At 41.6% G+C, this 21,479-nt stretch overlaps 2 protein-coding genes across 3 annotated transcripts in view; both read left to right on the top strand.

Moving 5' to 3' along the window:
- The first annotated feature begins 5,258 nt into the window (after positions 1-5,258).
- krt97 (keratin 97) lies at positions 5,259-9,655 on the top strand. Its single transcript, XM_069677073.1, has 8 exons — positions 5,259-5,712; positions 6,286-6,368; positions 6,594-6,750; positions 7,510-7,674; positions 7,819-7,944; positions 8,223-8,443; positions 8,863-8,918; positions 9,006-9,655. Exons 1-8 carry the CDS (start codon positions 5,338-5,340, stop codon positions 9,110-9,112), a joined length of 1,290 nt encoding a protein of 429 aa, XP_069533174.1. The 5' UTR covers positions 5,259-5,337; the 3' UTR covers positions 9,113-9,655.
- Positions 9,656-14,161: 4,506 nt separating this feature from the next.
- LOC138605003 (regulating synaptic membrane exocytosis protein 1-like) overlaps positions 14,162-21,479 on the top strand; it is an 89,931-nt gene continuing 82,613 nt past the window's right edge. For both annotated transcript variants that reach the window (XM_069677071.1, XM_069677072.1), the window contains exon 1: positions 14,162-14,977. In XM_069677071.1, the coding sequence (XP_069533172.1) occupies positions 14,811-14,977 (167 nt within the window). In that variant the 5' untranslated portion in view covers positions 14,162-14,810. The remainder of the gene's footprint in view (positions 14,978-21,479) is intronic.

Below are 21,479 nucleotides of genomic sequence, written 5' to 3'. Positions count from 1 at the left end.
GATGTGAGCGGCGACTGGGAGCCAGTGGCGGGATATGAGCAGTGGAGTGACATGTGCCGTTTTGGGTTGATTGAAGAGCAGTCGCGCTGCTGCATTCTGGATAATCTGCAGAGGTTTGACTGTGCATGCAGGAAGGCCTGCAATTGAACAGAAAGTATAAGCCTACTCTACAGTTTCAGTCAGCTCTCTGAACAGTTTGAGCTCATTGTTTTGATTTTGTGGCCTTCAACTTTAGTGTTTTGGTTCAGTCTTTACCGCTCTCGTATCATTACTTTACAGCATCATTGTCAGCGAAAGTTAGCTTCTCCAAAATCGATACTAGAGATAATACAATAAAGAAGATGAGAATGTTGTTCTCTTCAAGCAAAAGCTGTGACAAGACATAACTGACAACATCAAGGTGAGAAAAAGTTATAGTAGCTGAATGAAGAAATATAACTGTAAATTTAACAGCAAGAAAAGAGACAAAAAAGACAACAACAACTAGTGAGTTAAAGAAACAATATAGCTATCTTTGCTATGAGAAAGAGTAGATGTTACTCTTTGGCTAGCTAGCTACATAGTTGCAAAATAACATTTCAATGTTGGGGCGGCTAAATGAGATGAAACGGTTTTTCCTTACATCATCCTCAGGGGATTCTTATAGTGATTTTAATGAAAAAAAATTTTCCAAGGCATCCTCATTTTATCCTGCTATGTTTCAACTGTCTATGGCAGCTTACACATGCTCAGCGATAAAACTCCTCTGCTCTGGCTCTGCCACTGGTTTCCTATGGGGAGAGCAGGGGACATATGTGTTAGTGCTACTCTTGTTCATGGCGCAACGTTTGAGATGGCCACTGAGAACCGCAGTCAGAGTTCAAAGTATTTCAACTTTGAACTTTCAAAGTGCAACCAATGACATAACATCTGTATCTGACATAGAAGTGAGACATGCAAGCAGGGAGGTATGAAAGAGAAACTCTACAACACAACATGTGAAATATGAACAATCTGTGTCTGCAGCTATCTAGAAAATGGAAAATAGCTTCTTCGTGATTTTTCATGGACATGACAGAGGCCTTACACCCTATTAATAATAACAAATATTGTATTCAGAGGCTGACTTTTCATACTTCTGACCATGTCTGTATTTTTATGTATTCAGAAACAAGACGGAAGGTGTTTGCTTTATAACCACAGACAGACCTCAGTGTCCTCTCATCTGAAAAGAGCTTTTCATCACTTGTATTTGAGCCTCACAAGTTCTTCACAGACACTCACAAATCACCAGGCCCATCCTAATATTAACTGAAGCGTGATCAAAAGCAGAATGTGAACCTTTCCCTTTTAATCAGCCAAACCCCTCCACACCTTTAATGCTGATCAGTGGGGATGAACAATTAGGTCTATGTGCTTACCTTCCCATTACTCTGGCAGACACACTACATTCCATACAGCACATAGTTTATTGTCTAGAAGACAATAGTGGCACACAGATGAAAGACATACCTTTGAAGGTGTTCGACAAGTATACAATAAAGGGAACTGATGGGAACGGCCTTATTTTTTTGACACACATGCATGAACCATGCAGGGTGGCAGCCTGGGAAAGTTGGTCGAAAATGAACCACATAGAAAGATAATTAATGAAATAACAATGTTTCATTGAGGTCCATCATGAATGCTGCTTTGTGCCACCCCACTCTGGTTCTTTTTAGAGTTATAACTTACTGCCTCAGGGAAAAACAACAGAAAAACAAAGACTTTATGTCTCATGATCTAAAAGTATATTTAAAATGTTGCATACACTTCTGATTTCATACTTTACTTTCAGATTCACCACCTGAGGGAGCTTCCTGAGGGAAAACTATTAACCCTGCTCATTACCTGTCTGACATTTTGCAAAGCACCTCAGGGTTACACGGAGCTTGATTCTCACAAAACAATTATCCTGGGAGTGGCATGCTTTGCTGTCATTTTTTGTAAGGGCAAGGTTTTCAAACAGCCAAACAAGTTGGGGCCGTGTCCTTATTGTTGTCACCGGCTGTTTGTGGGGTCAGCAGAAGGGCTGGCAGGCGGGGTTGGGGTAATTCTGGAAAGCTGACAGGGTAAACTGAGAAGAGGCACATCTCTGCTTGATCTAACCTGCCAACGTGTGATAATGTGACAAAATGATTAACTGAAATTACAACGTCAGACCAGCCTGTCTCTCACAAGGCATCATCTGAAGAAGAAGCTCTGCCTGTGTATTCAAATATAACAAATTCTTGGCCCAGTGTGTGAGTGTAGATAGCTTTGCGTTATGAGAGCGGTGTATAAATGACACCATGGGGTCAAACATATACACACATACACACACAGCCCTTTCCTTTCCTGTCCTGCTCACTCCCCCATTTATACAGACATCAGTTCAGCTCTGTTACGACCTCCTCTGCTGGATTAACTGTAGAAAGACCCCCCCACCCCCCTTACGTCTCTGTACCTTTTATACAGAACTATGAGGCAGAAAAACTGCGACTTCCACCTTGGACAGGCCCTGGAAAAGAGGCTACAGAGACCTCAATTAAACCAGAAGACCTGAGTTAACCTAAATGTTCAGGCTGGGTTTTTTTCAATATGACACATACTGTACTACTGTACATAATCTTACCGATGCATCTGTACATTAGCCAGTTTAGGATTATGCTAAATGCCTTAGTAAATAAGTGATGTCTTGATGACAAAATACTGTCATTCATAGCCTGCATAGCGGAGCCTTCAGATTGGGACAGCCTTCAACGCGTCGCTGTGAAGCAATCAGCCTTTAAACACGGCCTCCGAAGGCTGCAGCACCTGAATTGGGACATGGATACTGAACTGAAAGTGACCCAATAGTTGAATGATCGCTTCTGTGAAGACACTGTGTTAGAAAGGCAGCAGTTAACTCCAGATAAAGTTTAAGCAGGGACAAAAGAAATGCTATGATAGCAGCATGATAGCTCGTAAATGCTGTCAAAATTACTGATTCTGATTCTGATCAATCAATCCTGTATATTTTACCCATATAGAAATATTGATTACATCATCTCTGATCTCCTGTGTAACTAGAATTCCTTTTTGCAATTGTGGGATTAATTTAAATCTATTTTGTCAGTTTAACTAGTTTAAGCCTCTAAGTTGGTAGACATTGTGTACAACGACTTTTTAATTTGCTTTGAGGGGCATTTAAATACTAGTACTTCAAACATTTCCTGACGAGTCCTTGCAGAGAAATAGGTCTCAATACTGGTATAAATTCAAAGTGAACAAGGCCTTTGAAGACTCATTTACTGAAGGTGCTTTTTTTAATTTACTAGACAGAGTGAAAAAAAAAGATTTCCTGATTAAAGGGCAACAGGCGCTTGTCCACCCATTTACTACATCTACACGCTTCTAATTGATCCATTTCAAGTCCACACAAGTAATAAAAAATAATTTCCATCATAGAGGTGTTTCTGTTATTTGTGTTCGGTAATTATGAAAACCAACAAGTTTCAAGGGAAATGGAGCTCATTCAGTTCGGGAGTGATTGCCAGTATTTCAAACAAGGATGCTTGGCAAAAGCTATGAAAGATTGCACAGCAGTTTGGCATCGTAAGACAGCAGGAAGAAAGTGAATAAAACTGTTCAATCCATCATCCTGGATCCAACATCCCGGCCTTCTGCATCAAACAACATGCTCTGTTTTCAGTTGATGTCAGTTGAATTAAAAGATGCTGACAGACTGGCCAACACAGACACAAATGATATCATCAAACAACAACAAAGCACAAAGTGATTATTATCTGAAAGAGAACTGCAGACCTTAGTCTTTTGTTGTTTTTGTGTTTTAAGTGAAATCCTAGTTTCAGTTTTAGTTAGAAAATGCAATTGCAGCTGAAAAGATCTTAATTCATTTATCAGGGGTTAAACTATTTCATTACAGCAGAAATATGAAATACTCTACTTAGAAGAAAACAGCTTTGACAAGAGACATGCAATGATCTGTTGAAAATTCTAACTCATTCATGCGACCTTCGATTGCTTTTGGGGATCGAAACAGACCCACAACTTATTTTCATAGAAACAAAACCCGCGTGCAGCGTTTTTTCTCTCACAGCACATGTGTTTCATCCCAGCTCTCTCCAGCCGTACTGCCCCGCCTGGCTAATGTTAGCTAATGCTTGTGATGATTTGCTGGTTCGTCGGCGTAATTTGCCGTTTGGTTACAAAGCACAATGCCGGAGTCATGCAGTGTATTTATCATAGACTGTATAAATAAGGGTATTTATGTTCGAGCAAGTTGGCTAACTAAACCTTAGCATGCTTGCTAACGTTATGACTACCAAAATACTATCCAAGTGTGTATTCCGTCTAGATTGCCAAATAACTTCGCCAACTTACATGATATAAACTGAGGTATTATGACAAACAATGTTGATTTTGGAGAACATGATGCCGGTCAATATGATACTGGTCAATGAACAGGTCTCGTCAGTGAAAAGTAAACAGAGCTGGTGAGTTCCGAGACTGAGCATGCTCAGTTTCGTGTGTCTTCGGCAAAAACCCTGGATGCTCGTTCATGCGTGCGAGTGTCCGCACGAGCGCGTACAAGAAGGTTGACTGTAGTTCCCTCAATGGCCGACCGTGTCGCTAGGAATGAGGATTTTCTTAAAGTTACATATAGCACCTTTAAGTGCTTTTTAACAAAAAATATTATCCTGCTTACATTCACACGTATCACATACTTTAAATTTTTCCCCTGGAAAATGTAAACAAAGGCAGCATGGAGTTAATCACTTCATCTGACACCTACCCCCACCAGCAGTTCCAGGCATTAAAAATAACTATATAGACAAATCAATTTAGTCACTGATGGTCTGGTTTGCTTTTGTAGGTCACATAGAGGCATCAGAATTAATTTCAGTCTGTTTCATAACCAACAAAAAAACACCACACAGGAGCTTTAAGGTTCAGAACTTTTTTTTTGAAAGACAAATGAATAGATGACTACACGTTATCACAGACGACTGTCAAAGCTCGGTAATTTTACCAGAAATTAAAAATGACAGCTTCACTGAACAAAACACGCCTAATTTCCACTGAAATGCGCCCTGGCAGCCGTTAGGACATATCGTGGGCAGTAAACACAAATGCCAGCCAACCACGCCCTGTGTGGTCACACCTGAGATGCTGGCGAGCATCGCCTTTCCACCTACCTGCTCGGCCGCTCCCACCGCCCGGGAGCAGGCTATAAAACAGATCCTCTGGGCCACCTCAGCTCCATCTCCTCCTCACCACTCTGTGGGTTTGACAACTTGTTGTGAAGGCTGCACTTGAGTCAGACTAAACGTCACCATGTCCGCGATTCGCTCTAGTGTATCATCTATGTCCCTGTACTCTATGCCCCTATCCAGGCGGGGTACAAGCGTCCATGGCGGTGCAGGTGGTAAAAACGTCAAGATTTCCTACGCCAGCAACGGCTATGGAGGTGGCTTTGACCTGGCCGGGGCGCTTGGAGGTGGCGGCAGCGGGGTCTCCATTGCAGGTGGCGAGAAACAGACCATGCAGAACCTCAATGACCGCTTGGCAGCCTACCTGGATAAGGTGCGCTCTCTGGAGGCTGCCAATGCGAAGTTGGAGTGTCAAATCCGTGAGTGGTACGACAGGCAGACCCCCACTGTCAGGGACTACAGCAAGTTTGAGGCAATCATCGATGACCTGCGCAGAAAGGTAAGAGTTTCTTTCTCCTTGCTCTCAGAATGAAATAATAATACAATAAAATATAATTTAGCCTGACTTGAGACGCTGGACCAGGAAGGTTTGAGAACAGAGGTTTATCATAAACCATAATAGTAAACCGTTTAACTTTTCAACGTATTCCCCACTACACACAGTCCCCATTAACATCATGTTTGCCGAAACACTCTTTATAGTCTAGCCAGTAGTTTTAATCATGTGCCCTCAGGATATGGAGCGACGAAACCGTGACACTCAAGTATTTATTTCTAATATAATAACATAAAATATATAAAACCTTATAAGACCAACTAAAGCTCCTTTTTTGTATGTGTCTGACATCCAGCTGAAAGCACTACTGATGATCACACTTGATGAGTACATTTGCCTATTGTGTGAAGCCATCCAGATTTAAAGCCAAGTATCAAAAAAACTATTCTCTCTTCAACAAAACTATGGCTCTCAAACAAAACCCTGCCAGCCCACTGACTAGTTTCACTAACACACCTTTGTGGTTGTATTATAATGACAATTATACCACTGACAATGCTTCTCCTCTGCTTTTAGATCAGTCTTGCCACACAGGACAATGCCAGGCTGATGCTGCAGATTGACAACGCCAGGCTGGCAGCAGAAGACTTCAAAATCAAGTGAGTGGAAAGGTTAGATCAGAAGTTATCAGCCCTGCGTGGTTAAAAAAAAGTCATCACATATTGGCGCAGTAGTTCCAGACTTTGTTGACAGACCATCACTGGGGTGTAACGGTCAACACAGTGATCAAACTGGGGGAACTGGTTTTGGTTTCAGCTTTTTTGTTGGTGGTAACAACTTGAGCGGTTGCAGCAATATGAACCTCGGTACCTTTTTCTCGACAGGTATGAAAATGAGCTGGCAGTGCGCACTTCAGTGGAGGGAGACATCATGGGACTGCGCAAGGTACTGGATGACCTGACGTGTGCCCGGTCTGACCTGGAGATGCAGGTGGAGGGTCTGAAGGAGGAGCTGGTCTACCTGAAGAAGAATCATGCAGAGGTTAGAGCTCTATTCAAAATGTATTCATAAATAAATATATACTTTTACCGGAAAAGAAAACATAAATCATGTTCTCAGGATATAGTTGTTTTAACATGAACAGAGGGAAACATGACTGATCCATTTTTTCAATTGTTTTTGAAAAATAATCAGTTATAACTTTCGTTCCAAAGGACAGAGGGAAAGATTCAACATTAATCATTTTTCATCAATCAATCAACATTTTTTTCTCATACAAACAACAAGTAACTTGTTAGGATTGTCTGCCCAGATTCCAACTTGTGTATCTTGTGTAGGTGCTGCTGGCGGCCCCAGGGTGCTGCCAAAAACGATGACTCAAATGAGATAATTTGATAACACGACAACTCAGTTGATAGTCAGTTGATTTATGTCTGTTTACTCACTGAGAAGCTATCGACATGAAACATACGTATATGTCAATAAAGTTCATTTTAAGATCTCATCTTAGAAATTGAAGTTAATGTAACTCGTTCTGTAACTGCAGGATCATTTCAAAACAGTGTAACAGCAGAACTAGTAAAAGGAACTGCTTAAGACAGTGAAGTGAAGCAATTTCACAACATATAGGCTATCCATTTAAAGTGTGCTAACGAAAGCTAGCATTAGCCACCTTAACATAACCAAGTAAGGCTGTAGCAGCAAAGCCCCTGTGCATACGGACCTGAGTAAGTTTTTGCTTTAGTATGCGTAAGTGTTTTTTATTTGACCTTTACCTTATCTCTGTCATCCCACCTGTAGGAGCTTGCAGCCTTGCGTAACCAAGTTAATTCCAGCTCTGTAAACGTGGAGGTGGAAGCCAGGCCTCAGGAAGACATGACCAACACCCTGAATGCCATCAGAATTCAGTACGAGGGTATCACTGACAAGAACCGCAGCCAAATGGAGGCCTGGTACAAAGTGAAGGTGAGGGGAACAAGACAATACATACAGTACCACCTCATGTTCATCTCTGGACTGTTTTTAACTGAAAATGTGTAATATCAAATGATTACCAAAAAGCTTTAATAGCTTTTTGACCAATTATGTGTCTAATTTAATGTCTTCTAGTTTGATGACGTGAACAAGCAGGTGGCAACCAACACAGAGACCCTCCAGACCTCCAAAAGTGAGATCAGTGAGCTCAGGAGGACCGTGCAGGCCCTGCAGATTGAGCTGCAGTCCCAGCACAGCCTGGTAATCCAGATCCCAATTACACACGCATCCGTACTGGAATGATAATTCTTCACTAACCTGATTCAAACCTGTTGTACTACTCAACATTTCTCATGTGCACAGTTGCATGCGGTGCATGTTTGATTATACACACTATAAATAGTTTGTCAGACAGTAAATCTGTCAGTCACCATTTGTTAATGCTTCCACATTTTTTAACCTCAGGCAGCTTTAGTTGGGAGAAGAAAAAAATTAAATAGCGCTCGTTTAACCCTCATGTCTCCTGTGTTTTCCTGCAGAAAGGTGCCTTGGAGGGCCAGCTTGCAGAGACAGAGTCGCGTTACAGCCTGCAGATGAACCAACTCCAAGCAATGGTCAACAGATTGGAAGACGAGGTCAGCCAGGTGAGGGCGGACATCCAGAGGCAGTCCAGTGAATACCAGATACTGCTCGACATCAAGACCAGGCTGGAGCTGGAGATCGCAGAGTACAGAAGGCTGCTGGATGGAGGGGATGTGAAGTAAGGAAGATATTTTCACAAAATGTCCAACTGGAATCAGCAGATTCAGCTCTTATATCAAACCACCACCCATTTTATGAAATACTTTTATTTGCTTTCTTACAGAGAGTTACTATAAGAAGGTCAATTTCTGTACCACAATGAAGCTACAGCCAGAAGACAGTTAGCTTAGCTTAGCACAAAGAATGGAAACAGCTAAATAACATATAAAGTGTAAATTATTGAGTCTTTGAGGTGCTGGTAGGTATTTATTTACATATGTCATTGTTACAAGTTCTGGCTTTATATTTAGTGTACAGACATAAGTTGTATAACATCTTCTCCTCCAGTTCTTAGCAAAAAAGTGGATTTCTTTTTCCTATGAAGATGTGAATTATTTCTTTCTTGAATGCTAAAAAATAACTTTTGTCGCCCTCTAGGCAAAGTGTTACAACAACTACAATGACTACTTACAAAAAAGAAGAACCAGTCAAACGTAAGTTTACATCAACACTGTATTTTCTTTTGTTTTTTGCTTGTACAACTTAAATATGCATAATATGTCATTTTGATTTGTCTGCAGCCAAACCAGTCATATCCCAGAGGAGGAGGGTGGTGATTGAGGAGATCGTTGATGGAAAAGTGGTGTCCCGTACAGAAGACGTGGACACAGAGGTCATCAAAAACTGATCCCAAAAAGGAAGCTTCAGGAGTCCCTGCTATTTTCTTCTGTTTCTGATGTTGCCCCTATCTAAAGTCTGAGACCACAGGGAAAATTTTTTTGTTTTATTAGTGTACTCAGGTCTGAAATACGACCAAAGATATCTCTAAATTATAAGGGGGGTTACAATTTAGATTTTTTTTTGTCAGAAAATATGTATTCTGATGTATTGTTTTAAAAAAAAAATCAAGTTTTTTGTAATGTGCTGTAAGATTGTGTAAGCACCAGATGGAACCAGATTACACTGAGTTTGGATTACAGTTGTCATTCATTCAGAAACCTCAGAATACATTCATTCTTCCCAATCTGCCTCCTAACATACTAAATTAATACACAGGGTGTTACTGACTGGTAATATCACAAAAATGTGTGTATGTAACATGTTAAGGCAATATTATTGCAGTGATATATCACTCAGATAAGACCACACACCCCATAAACCACCCTATGTCCTGCTGTGAAAGGGAGCTTTGCATCTTTCTGAAGAGAATAAACACCTGCCTTTCACGTTTCATTTCTCTCATTCTTCTTTAGAAGATTACAAAAGCTATCAAGTTCATTAAATGGTTCCTGTTTGGCTGCAGAATTTGCTTTAACTGCATTTCGATCAGGAGAGACCAGTTAATTACGTAAGGAAGAACATTTACTTTAAAATGATGATGTGGCAGTGACTCATGGTCACTCTATGGGGAGATATGGAGATCGAAGGGTGTCGGCCCTGAGCAGCCGCGAGATATATCCCCCAGTGGAGTCTGGACACTTGTGGTGGAGGTGTTGGCTGATGATGTCATCTGAGGCTGATGATGCACATAAGGACGGCATGAATGAACTGGAGGCAGAGAACAGCCAAATTTAAAAAGACAGCAATAATATGATAGGCTAACGATGAGAGTGTGCTGCAGTACTATTGGACAGATGTGACCAGGTGATGAGAACAGCTGATGAGTGCAGGAAAATGAGAGTGAGCATGCCTTGGGGGAGTTTGAGCAGAATGGCATGAGATGTAAACAATAGAACCAGCATTCACAATATAGTCTTCCTGAGCTGCATACTTCGAGGCTCTGTGCCAGTGGATAGATATATAGCTAGATAAAACTTACAAATGAGACAGTAACAGATGACTAAGAAATGTCATTAAAAATATCCATTGTGCAGAAGTGACTTGCAATGTCTAAAAACTCTAAAAACCTCAATATATTTAAACCATGAAAACTTGAATTCATAATAAAATGCACCATTTAATTCTTAAAACACTCAGGGGTTGGCAGCGATGCATTGGGGAATGTACAAAACAGAGGATCAGAAAAGAGGAAGGGAGTTTAGTTTTTTTCCAGAGGGAGGGAAGTCTCACATTTTCATCATTTTACTCTCACCCTCGCAAGAGTTACTGTATGGAATCTTATCTCGTAGGTGATGTTTCTATTTTACACTTAAAGTGCACTTCTGTGTTTTGGGTTATGTAAGCACTCAATACCAGTGTTGTGACCATGTCATCTTTGCTCAAGTCCCAAGTAAGTCTCAAGTAATTTTGTCCAAGTCTCAAGCCAAGTCTCGAGTCATTTTTTCTAGGGTAAGCCAAGTCAAGTCACTTCACAGGTTATGTCAAGTCAAGTCTAGTCGAGTCCTTAATTAAGTCAAGTCCCAGGTCAAGTCACTTTTTTCCACCCAAGATCCAGCACTCTCACCTGTAGTATCCAGTCTTTATAAAGAAAAAAGACAAGTAGCCCGTCTAATAATGATATTATTGGCCAATTTATATAACCTGTTCAAAAAGTATGACAATGAATTGTATCTGTATTATCTTGGCACAGACGCAGCCATGATGATGGTCTGGTCTGGGACAGTATTGAGTAGTAAGGAGTACGACTGATGAGGCTTCTCTTTGGGGAAAAACATCAGGTAGCTGGGGGGCTTTGATGATGCGTGTTGCCATAGCGAGGAGTTTGACTGACAGCCAGTCCTCCAAACATGACAATCACATACCGGGGAGCTTTTTGAGTCGTCCAATCATGATTCCCAGTTTGCACTGCATACATACCTGATTGTTAGACAGAAACTTGACAACATTGAATTTTATCATTTTATATTTAACAGCTAACATTCAAACTTATGAACACACTCAGGTCATCCGAGTCATCATGCCTCAAGTCAAGTTAAGTCTCGAGTCATTAACTTGCAAGTCCAGGTCGAGGCTCAAGTCATTTATTTTTTGTCAAGTCAAGTCGCAAGTCATCAAAGCAGTGACTCGAGTCGACTCGAGTCCACATCTCTGCTCAATACACCATATATCATTAGGGAGGGCCTCGCTTTGAAAAAGGGAAAACAGATAAAACCCCCTCCTAATCTGAACAATTAAGTCCCTTATATGGTCTGGTATGAGCAAAGGCATTTGTTTGTTAAATGTTAGCTCATATGTTAGCCAACCTGAGCCAGAATTTCCTCTGTAACAGAGAGTACGGACGTTTGTAGACTTAAATGCTCTTCTGCACTTGTGGTAAAGTTCCTCTATGCTTTGAATTGCAACATGTAATGTAAAATGTAACATGTAATGTGGCAACAAAAGCAATACATTCCCACTTTCACTGACCTCATACATCACGTAGGGAGCTTGTCCTCTCCCTCTGCATGCAGTGTTTTCATTTGTCCACTAGATGTCGGCTAATTCACTTTATTTAAGTTTTGGATATTGAGATCCGCCAGTTTATATGTGGCAGCTTAGTCAGTATATTTCATGACAAAAAAGTTACCTAACTAAGGAAAAGATTTTATATTATTACTTATAATATCAGAGCACTAGCCAAAACCTCACTAACAATGGAGCACCATTTAAAATTAGCTGATAATACGTATTGGTAAAAATATTTTAGGCAAGCACATCAGCAAAAGTTGTTAATTTTTCCAAAACAAATATTCATAACGCTTGTGTTTGTACCCCATGGAGTTCAAGGTCTCCCCTGTGTTACTTTGAACTTAAATGCTAGAGTTTTCTTTTTTTTGGTATACTATGTATTTTTCTTTCTTCATTGTGGAACATGATTTCTTTACCCCAAAATAACGTTTTTCATTCCAATGGTCAAAAAGTGATCAAAAGTTGCCATAACAAATGCTCACTCCCTCTGTGTGATAATTGCAAATTGGGACAAAAGGCTCATCAACGATATCCAGCAGGGGGCTCTCTCACCTATCCTCGCTACTCCTATCCTTATTTCTTGCTTTGCACACCATGGGAAGTCTGTATTTTCTCTGTATCCCCTGAGAAAACAAGACACCACTCAAAGTGGGAAAAGGCTGTAAAATATGGTGTATTTGGTACAAAATTTGTAAATTTGTGTTCTTGTTCTTAACCCCCCACAGGGATGAATAAGGTCAGTACTTTTTTCAGCCTTTTAATGTGTTTGGTATTTTTTCATCACACACACACACAACCAAAAGCTACTACATATTTTCTCCATGGGTTTAAGCATTATTAAAATATGAAATATAAGACTCAAGTCCAAGTCCATTTTAAATTAACTCTTTGTACCTGAGAAGATATGTGGATGTGGGAAAAGTTTCAAAACAGGTGGTGCACTTTTGTGTTGTTAAACCTGGCTGCCACTACTCCACAAGTGGATCAACCTATGACTTTACATATTTTACAATTGTCAATGCATCGTATCCAACATTTAACAGGAGTATTAGAGCGGATGGCGCTAATTGATCACACTCTTATTGTAATTTAGCCTAAATAATTGCTAAAGCACGGCCTGCGTCCTCCTTCAGACACCGCTCAAGGTTTATTTATAGTCTGAGGTCTGCAGCAGAGATCCGCTCTGCTGTAGCACGACTGTGTCACTCAGAGCTGGTGGTCCCCAGTCACGACCTAAATGATGACAAAATTCTGCACCACGGGAAGTTGACGTCACCGCGGTACAGTCACCTCCTCGGTGACGTCACTAGCTTGACGGAGGCTGGGGTTAATGCCATCTGCTGGATGGACTCAGCCACTCACACCGCATTACGTCATCCGGGAGAAACCGGTGCCAGCTGCGGGTCGGTATAGCCTGAGAGTGTGGATGTGAATGCAAAACAGGGGGGCTAGCCTGTAAGAACAGAGGCTATTAGCACATTGTAAGACGTGTTTGATCGAGCCAACAACAGTAGAAACACTTCTCTAAAGTTAAGTGGACAATATTCTGTTTAGTAAGTAGCAGTCAGTAAGTTACTTCAGCTTTAACAATAAAAGCAATAAAAAAACAAACATGCTTCATAGTAGGCCTACACAGTATTTCAGCTTATAGACTTTAAAACGTCCGTTTAGAAAAAATCGAAACAGATATTTACATTAACAGAATTATAAGCTAGGAACAAAAGGACAACAATACATTGTGTATGTGTAGTGTCCCAGTGAAGTTAAATAAATAAATGAAGGATCAAATAACACGACCGTTTTTGTTATGGCATAAAATGCAGAGAAGACTGAGTGAAACACATCACAAACGTTTCGGCTAAACATAAGATACATAAAACACATACATAAATACATATTAAAAATGTAATTAAGCTGTGTAAAACAAATGCTTAAACCCATCACACTTAACACGTTCTACTAAATGCTATGCTAAATGTATACCAAATAAGCACAAGATATCCACAGGAATGCCTACAAAATGAATAACAGTTTGTGGCAGAATATGTACTATAGATGATTAAAGTGTTTTCCTATTTTTTCTCCTTGGAAACACATAAAAAGCTTTGAAGCAGATATATTAGTATAGATGTTTAATGGCCAGAAAACCAAAGAAAAGTTTCAGAAAATAGCTGTTCAGACGAGCTGCTGTCCATGGTGCTGAAACGTACAATTAGCTATTCAGATTACAGGACAGACAACTTCATCATGTGCAAGTGATCCCTCCTTTTTAAATCAGGTTTTGGTATATGATTTAATTTACTAACAAAATCCAAAAAATGACCAAGTATCGCGAGATGGCAAGATGTTAAGGTTTTTCTTAAAGGCTACCCCCTCGTGCACTCCGGGACTTTGTGTGCCAATGTCTACGTGCGCGCGTGTGATGGATAAAACACTGGGGTGAGTGTGTGTGTATCCAGTAAAGGCTGCGCTGGCCTGTGATGATGGTGAGGACCCCATTCTCACATGAGTAAGCGCGCCTCCGCAAAAAGAGGAGAGGAAGGAGGAGGGCTGCATTCCCATTGACTGAGAGAGAGAGAGAGAGAGAGAGAGAGAGAGAGAGAGAGAGAGAGGCAACACGGACTCCGCCTATACCGCCCCAACATCCAGCCCCAGTCCGACGACGGCGGAGGCTCCACAGACCAGCCGAGTGATCCCCCTCTGCACGACTCAACTCCCGGCGAAAAAGAAAGCGAACATGGGCTCCCCGTGAACCCGGGCGGTGGAGGGGAGAGGCAGGCAGCCGGGGGGTGGGGGGGAACGACGACGTGAGAGTGGTGGGAGAAAAATCCAGAGAGGACAAACAAAAGCACAACCGAGGGTGCCTGCAACCATGAGCGGCTTGCACTATTCGCCGGAGCTGCGGCTGCCGCTGCCGCTGCCGCTCTGCCCGCGGACCAGGTCGTGAGGTGTGGCTCGGAAACGCTCCGGGGAACCTGTCAGCCGAAACGACTCGCCGAGGAGGAGGAGGAGGAGGTGGGCTGGTGGTGGTGGAAAAGATGTCCGCCTCGGTGGGGCCCCAGGGTGGCCCTCGCCCACCCACCGCGCCGCCATCCATGCCGGATCTGCCGGACCTGAGCCATCTGACCGAGGAGGAGAGGAAGATCATCATGGCTGTGATGGCTCGGCAAAAAGAGGAAGAGGATAAAGAACAAGCCATGCTAAAGTAAGGGCAACATTTTCCTTCTTTTGCGTGGAAGTTAGAACGTGTAACAGCAAACCCTGTTAGAAAGACGTCCCTTTTACACCCATAATATCCCAGTGTTACCAGCATCACACACCCATCACATCAAGTAACCATTAGCTGGTGTATCTCCTCTGCTTTGACTTCATTTTGCACTTGTAGGCTCGCCTTCAAGACGCGATTATGGTGCTTTCCCCAAAAGATACCCTCCAAAATATGCTGTGTACAGCAGAAACAGCCAAAGATGTATCTCTAAAACAAGTCAGCAGCGTCAGAGCTACAGCTGGCAGCCTCACGAGGCTGGATGCTGCTGGAATAAATCCATAAATGAAAACAATATACAATCACAGTGAATGGAGATGACCCGAAACAGGGTCAAACGTGTTACAGGTGTAGATAGGACCGTGTGGATGGGGTGTAACAGTGCTGGTGACGGGGAGAGGGAGGGGAGGGGGGCTGCTGGTGATGAATCATAGCATTATCCATCCTTCACCCACTCCTTTTTCATCAATGGGGACTGCACCCCATCCCTCAGTTTACACATCCAACAGCGCTCTGATTTTACGCACGCATGCAGGCTAGAGTGGCTTCATCAGAGGAGATTTTTGCAACCGCGGAGTGTGTGTGTGTGTGTGTGTCTGTGTGTGCGTGTGTGTGTGTGTGTGTGTGTGTGTGTGTGTGTGTGTGTGTGTGTGTGTGTGTGTGTGTAAGAGAGAGAGAGAGAGAAAGAGAGAGATCGCTATGGCAATAATGGGAACAACAATGACATTATAGCTCTCAGGCCTGGAGCGACACAAACCGTTTTATAACCCCGACAGACGGACGGTGGTGGAGGCGGTGTGTACAATCATTTGTGCTCCCCCCGGCGGAGAGAAGAGGATGGGGTGTGGTTATGAATCTTTGCAGGCCTTAACCGGACAAGCTAGAGATAAAAAAAGACGCCGAATATATACGTACACCTTTTAAAACTCCTCTGTATACTCAAAACACGAAAACCTAAAGCGAAATTATAAGAATCCGAGCTGTGTAAGAATAAGAATGGGCTTTGTTGCAGCCTGGAAAGATGCTAAAGGCTAAACTGAAACTGTAAGCCACTAATGAAGCATTATGGGGGGGGGGGAGCTTGAACCTCAAGCTCAAGGAGCTTGAGGTTATTTTAAACAAACTGTCTGAAAAAACACTGGTCAGATGTAAAAGAGGAATGATTATGTTTTGTAATGAGGGCTGGTTGTGTGTACTACAGCTGGCTGATACAAAGCCCTTGTTACAGAGCACTTTGATGCCTCAGGGGTTTCCACCACAAGCAATGGCACCAGAGCCTTTACACTGACTGTGTATCCGCACCTGCACAGGAGCATGTGAGAGAGTCCTGTTTCTGGCTTCGTAATGAGGGATGCTGTCTCGCTGTAGCAGGTGTGCAGCATCCTACAGCACCAGCACTCTGCTTGCTTCGATTCTAATGGCTGTTTTCATTTCCTGACTGCAGCCTGAAGGGGAAGCTGGGTGAGAGCTGCGTCGAGGCCCCTTGAGAGGAAGTGATGTATTTAATGTTCCATGAGGCACGGGCTCAGGTTCAGTCAATAATGGCTTCATCATCTGGCTAATCATTGATGGGAGCAGCACACAATAGACAGGAATATGCAAGAATGGCAGCAGCAGTTTAACGTTTGAGTATTTTGACTATGATGCAAAGTGCTGAATGGATATGAGCAGAGTAACTGAGTGATACCCCCCTTATTTGGCATTTATAAACAGTATGAAAACAAATTAAAAAAACGGTTTATAATACAATGTTAAGTAGCTGAACAGAAACTCCAGTGTCCAGCAGAGTGTTTTTGTCAATTGAGACTGGTTAGCAATGTAGCTAACGGCTGTTTCTGCTTTTAAAAGGTTCTTACCTCAACAAAAATGTATATTTCTGTCGTGGATCCTTTCCATAATGTTGTCAGACAGTTTTAATAACAATCTAAACCACACTTTTAGTACATACTTTTAAGCTTTTTTTATTCATTTGTCATTTATAGCCCTTAATATGGCTTATTAGCTTAGTTAAACCAAATACAGGTGCCTTATTAATAAAAAGGTGTGGGTGCTTTCTAGATGTCAGTGACAGCCATTCAAACTGGTCTTTGCCATGTACAGTATCTTAGTAATTAAGCAAATGGTACTGTAGAAAAAGCCTCAAGTAGTTTAAGAGTACAATCATGAGCACACGTGATTCATCTGTTGAGCAGGTAATCATGGATTATGTCTAATGGATTTTTCCTGTGTGGAGGAAGAAGAAATCTTCCTCTGAAGCCTTTGAAATACATATGTACTGTTGTGTGCACCTGTAGTTTGAAGAGAACCATTTTGGTGCCAAAAATTAAAAGTATTATAAGAGATTTCTTTTCCTCTGTTATAAAAGACACTGGTATTGATCGATTTTAAGTCCTTGACAGATTACATTAATCCTGTGAACTATACATGGAGCTTTATGTAATAATTTAACCTCACTGAAGGCTTCATTTGTTCACATTGCAACTGAATATACATTGTGTTCACAAAGACAAGATGCATTCTGCTCTTTTTGCTGTCAAACTAATAATTCATGTTGACAAATTTAAATTTGTCATTTTCCGTCAGCGAAGGATTTATAAATCTGAATAGGTCTGCTGTTGTGCTCAATGTCCATCACAAGTATGGATTACATTTTTACAGGTCGTTGGTTGTTGACCTGCAGAAATAACAACTGGCATGTGAAGCATCATCGTGCAAAATGCAAGAGCAACTTGGTCTGAACGAATGTGGTTTAGGAATATTGCAATTCAGACTGACAATCAGGCTCTAGGCTACTAAAATACCCAAAGTGCTTACCCTACTTTAGAATTAAACTAATGCACACATTTATGCTCTATTTATTCTGTTTGAACAAGGTCTTAAATCATTTCTCTATCATTTTACTAAAGACAACAATAGTTGCCCTACCTATGAAACAAATGAATCTTTGTGCTCAGGTTCTTAACAACAATTCTTTGTCGTAACAGGTAAAAACTCAGAACCAAATTAGACACATTGCACTTAATGTCAGAAACATTTACCTGGTCAGCACTGTCCAATCAGTTTGCAGAGTTGCATGAGATCGGAGCAGCTGGCAGTGATAAGGTTGTACTGATACAGGACTTTATCTGTGCTGAGTTTAACCTCCAGCAGGAGAAGAGTCCTGATCTGTGGCTGAGCATGAACACCTGCTTCTGGGCGAATCATTTTTCTCTGCAGGCTGTGAGGAGTCAACACCTGGGCTTTCCTTCACTCATTCACACCACTAACGACCACTTTGTCCATGTCTAATACACTATAGACTTCACAGACTCCATCCATTGACTTGCTAAACCTCCATTGACTTCCTAATCCAGAGGATGTTAGTGGAGGGGAGCTGTCACGATGTGGGGAGTGAGCGAAATGCTGAGCACAGCAGTGACCAACCTCCCTGCTGCTGTGACGTTAGAAGTCCTCCTGCACAGCTGGAAATCTTTCCTAAATGTAAATATAGAAATAATATGTAAAATATTGATGCACTCATAAGAGAGGTTGTAGACATTTGAGACGGGGGTGGATGCACAACTCAGAGCCTTAAGGTTAGAGTGGGGGGTATGGTTAATGGAAGCACCCACTTGTGTTGATGTTAAGAGCTTTTAGTAGTACTACTCCTTGACTTTACTGGAACTCGCATCTGGCTGTCCTATTACCTTTAGTTCAATCATCAAAATTCTTTAAATGGGATTTCCACTATTTTTAAACCAGGGAGGTATTTTTAAATGTTGAATGTTGAAAATTTCAAAATGGCTCCTTTGATTGCTTCATCCTGCAGCAGCAAAACAGGCTGTAATGGTTGCATAATTTTTCTTTCAGGGAAAATGCACCCAATCAAAGTGCTTGTGTTCAGATTATTTTTCAAACTGTCTGATAACATTACAGAAAGAATCCCAACATTGACAGACCTTTCTAACAGCATACGCTGATCTCTTAGCCACCAGACTCCGCTGACAAAAACAGTCCTTTTACCTTGTAGAGCAAAGGAGTTGCTGGTCTACCTCTGCCTAAATCAGGTAGTTAGGTGTTATTGTATCTTATATAATCTCTATTTACAGGCAGGGATGTGGATTTCAGGCGTGGCAAGTGTTGTGGTTTCTGTTTGTACTATGCTCGTAGTCCGAGTAATATTGACCAATCACGTATGAGCAGGCTGTGGCGTATGCAGGAAAAACAGGCCGTGTGCCGAGCAAAAGCAAGGCGTAACGTAATGACATCCCGGCTCCCATCAGCGGCTATCTGATGATGATTTGGCTTCTTATTACTCTCTATAAACAGACATCTGCATGCTAACAGCTAACAATCCGTTCTAGATTTGAAATTCAACTTGAGATACATACCCTGACGCTGTGTCACAAAAGCCCCTCAGTGTTTAGATTTCCCAACTTCCTCGAATGCATCAGAAATTATCAATCCGACCTCCGTTCAACCAAGAAACATTTTAAAAATTGTTTTCTTCTCCTCTTGAGGACAGACCTGACAAAGCTTCATTTTGACTTCTTACTAATCTGCATCATGATGTTGAAATTTCGGCAAAGGTAAGACCTGTTAATTAAAGTAAATCACAAGAAAAACAGTTTATTTTTCTGTAAACAATGCAGCACGTGGAAAAGGAAGTCTTGACTGGAAGTCATTTATCGCTAACTGCTGGCTAAACCGGACACGATCAACATGTTCACCTTTGTCCCCAGATGCTATATCGTCGTCAGACTATGGCCGATGGTATCCGAGATTGTGTTTTATACAGTTAGCTCTAACCAAGTAATTTGATTGGACAAGAGGCATTCCATAAGCGCTGATATAGAGTATAACAGCACTGGGACCAAATCTCGTCAGGGCTGTGATAACCTTTGGTACTGCCCATAAAGGAATCAAAGCCGTGCTGATATTCAGTACAACAGCACTCCCTGTAGTTTGATATTGGTTAAGTGTTTGATCGAAGCTAACCCTTTAAACAGCAGTCACACAACAGAGCAACTGTTACTGTAGCTGTCAGTGGACTCTGGTGGCTTTGAAGAGAGCTATATAAAGGCTGTTTGTGGTTTGAAAATAAAGGTTGTTTCCTTAACAAAAAGAGGTATCTCTGTAGGGATCTTTGTCATAATGTTGTTTTGATAACGACACAGCCTGTCAGGGGCAAAAACAAGCACTTTTAGTGGACCTGCTTTGATTGGATGCATTTGCCCCAAACATATACGTTGCAGCCATTACAGCACATTTCCACTGAAGAAATTTGGGGCTTTTTCAAAATATATTTTAACTTTTAAAGACAATTTGACCCCAAAGTAAGTTAATTACAACATAATTCTTCTTTTAGCCTGGTCTGCTGGCTGGTACAGCGCAGGTGGCTGAGTTTGTTGCTTTACACCAGATGGACAGAAGAAGAAATCAGGACCTGGGGCACAGAAGGAGGAAGAGGAGGGAGGATTTAGAGGTTTTAAGGATTAGAGTGGTGGAAAGATGGAGAAAAGGGGGAGACAGAAACACACACACACACACACACACACACACACACACACACACACACACAGCTAATCTCTTTAACAGGGCTCCCCAAGGCTGCAGGCTATAGGGTGCATCTAGAGGGCGGTGAAGCCCCGTCTCTGTCCACTGTCTGATATGGCTGCTACTGTCCACTGAGAGGTCAGCAGTAGTCAGGCCAAGGTTAAGAGTAGGCTTTTATTTTACAGGAGAAACAGCTGGAATGTTTGATGTATTTGATGTCTGCCGGATTTGATTAATTTTTCTTTAAAATTACACTAATCAATATTGTTCAACACTGAATCAAAGGACTGTATGTTATATCAGAAGTTGCTCGTACTCATAAACCCCCAGAGAATGTTTACTTGACTCTGCAGCTCTTCTAGGGAGCCTTTTAGCATCTTCAAGTTAAGTTCTAGGGTCTAAAGCTTTTCTGTTCTGATTCATCCTCGCTGCTCTTTTCAACCTCATTTCAATCTAATTAAAATCAAATCAATAAACTTTTTAAATCCCACTGGGGCAATTTGCTTCAGCGCGTTTACAGAAAACAAAGCGACATAAAAACAACAAATAAATGATAGATAAGAGCTAAAATATGAACAAGAATCTAAAATTAATACTTATTATTGGAATGATAAATAAACATACTGGATAACACAATAACACTATAGGCTGATTGCGTCACAGCGACACGTTGAAGGCTGTCCCAATTCGAAGGCTCCTTCAGATGTGGCCGACAAATACGTCCTTTTTTTCCCAGGCTGCAAAGGATCCATCAGGTGCATCCTTCGCGGCAACGTATCCCAAGATTCATTGTGCGCCAATTCAATATACTTTTAAAATCTTGAACTTTTTAATTCAAATATAAGTCTTTTAAGTCACTATCTATTGCCGAATGAGGTAACACAATGGTGATTAAGCCTATGGCCCA

This window comes from Semicossyphus pulcher, unplaced genomic scaffold (assembly GCF_022749685.1).
Source record: "Semicossyphus pulcher isolate SPU_LCO1_2020_fin unplaced genomic scaffold, fSemPul1.0.p SCAF_27, whole genome shotgun sequence".
Classification (NCBI taxonomy): Eukaryota; Metazoa; Chordata; class Actinopteri; order Labriformes; family Labridae; genus Semicossyphus; species Semicossyphus pulcher.
Note: the sequence above shows the minus strand (reverse complement) of the source record. Positions and strands in the feature narration are given on the sequence as shown.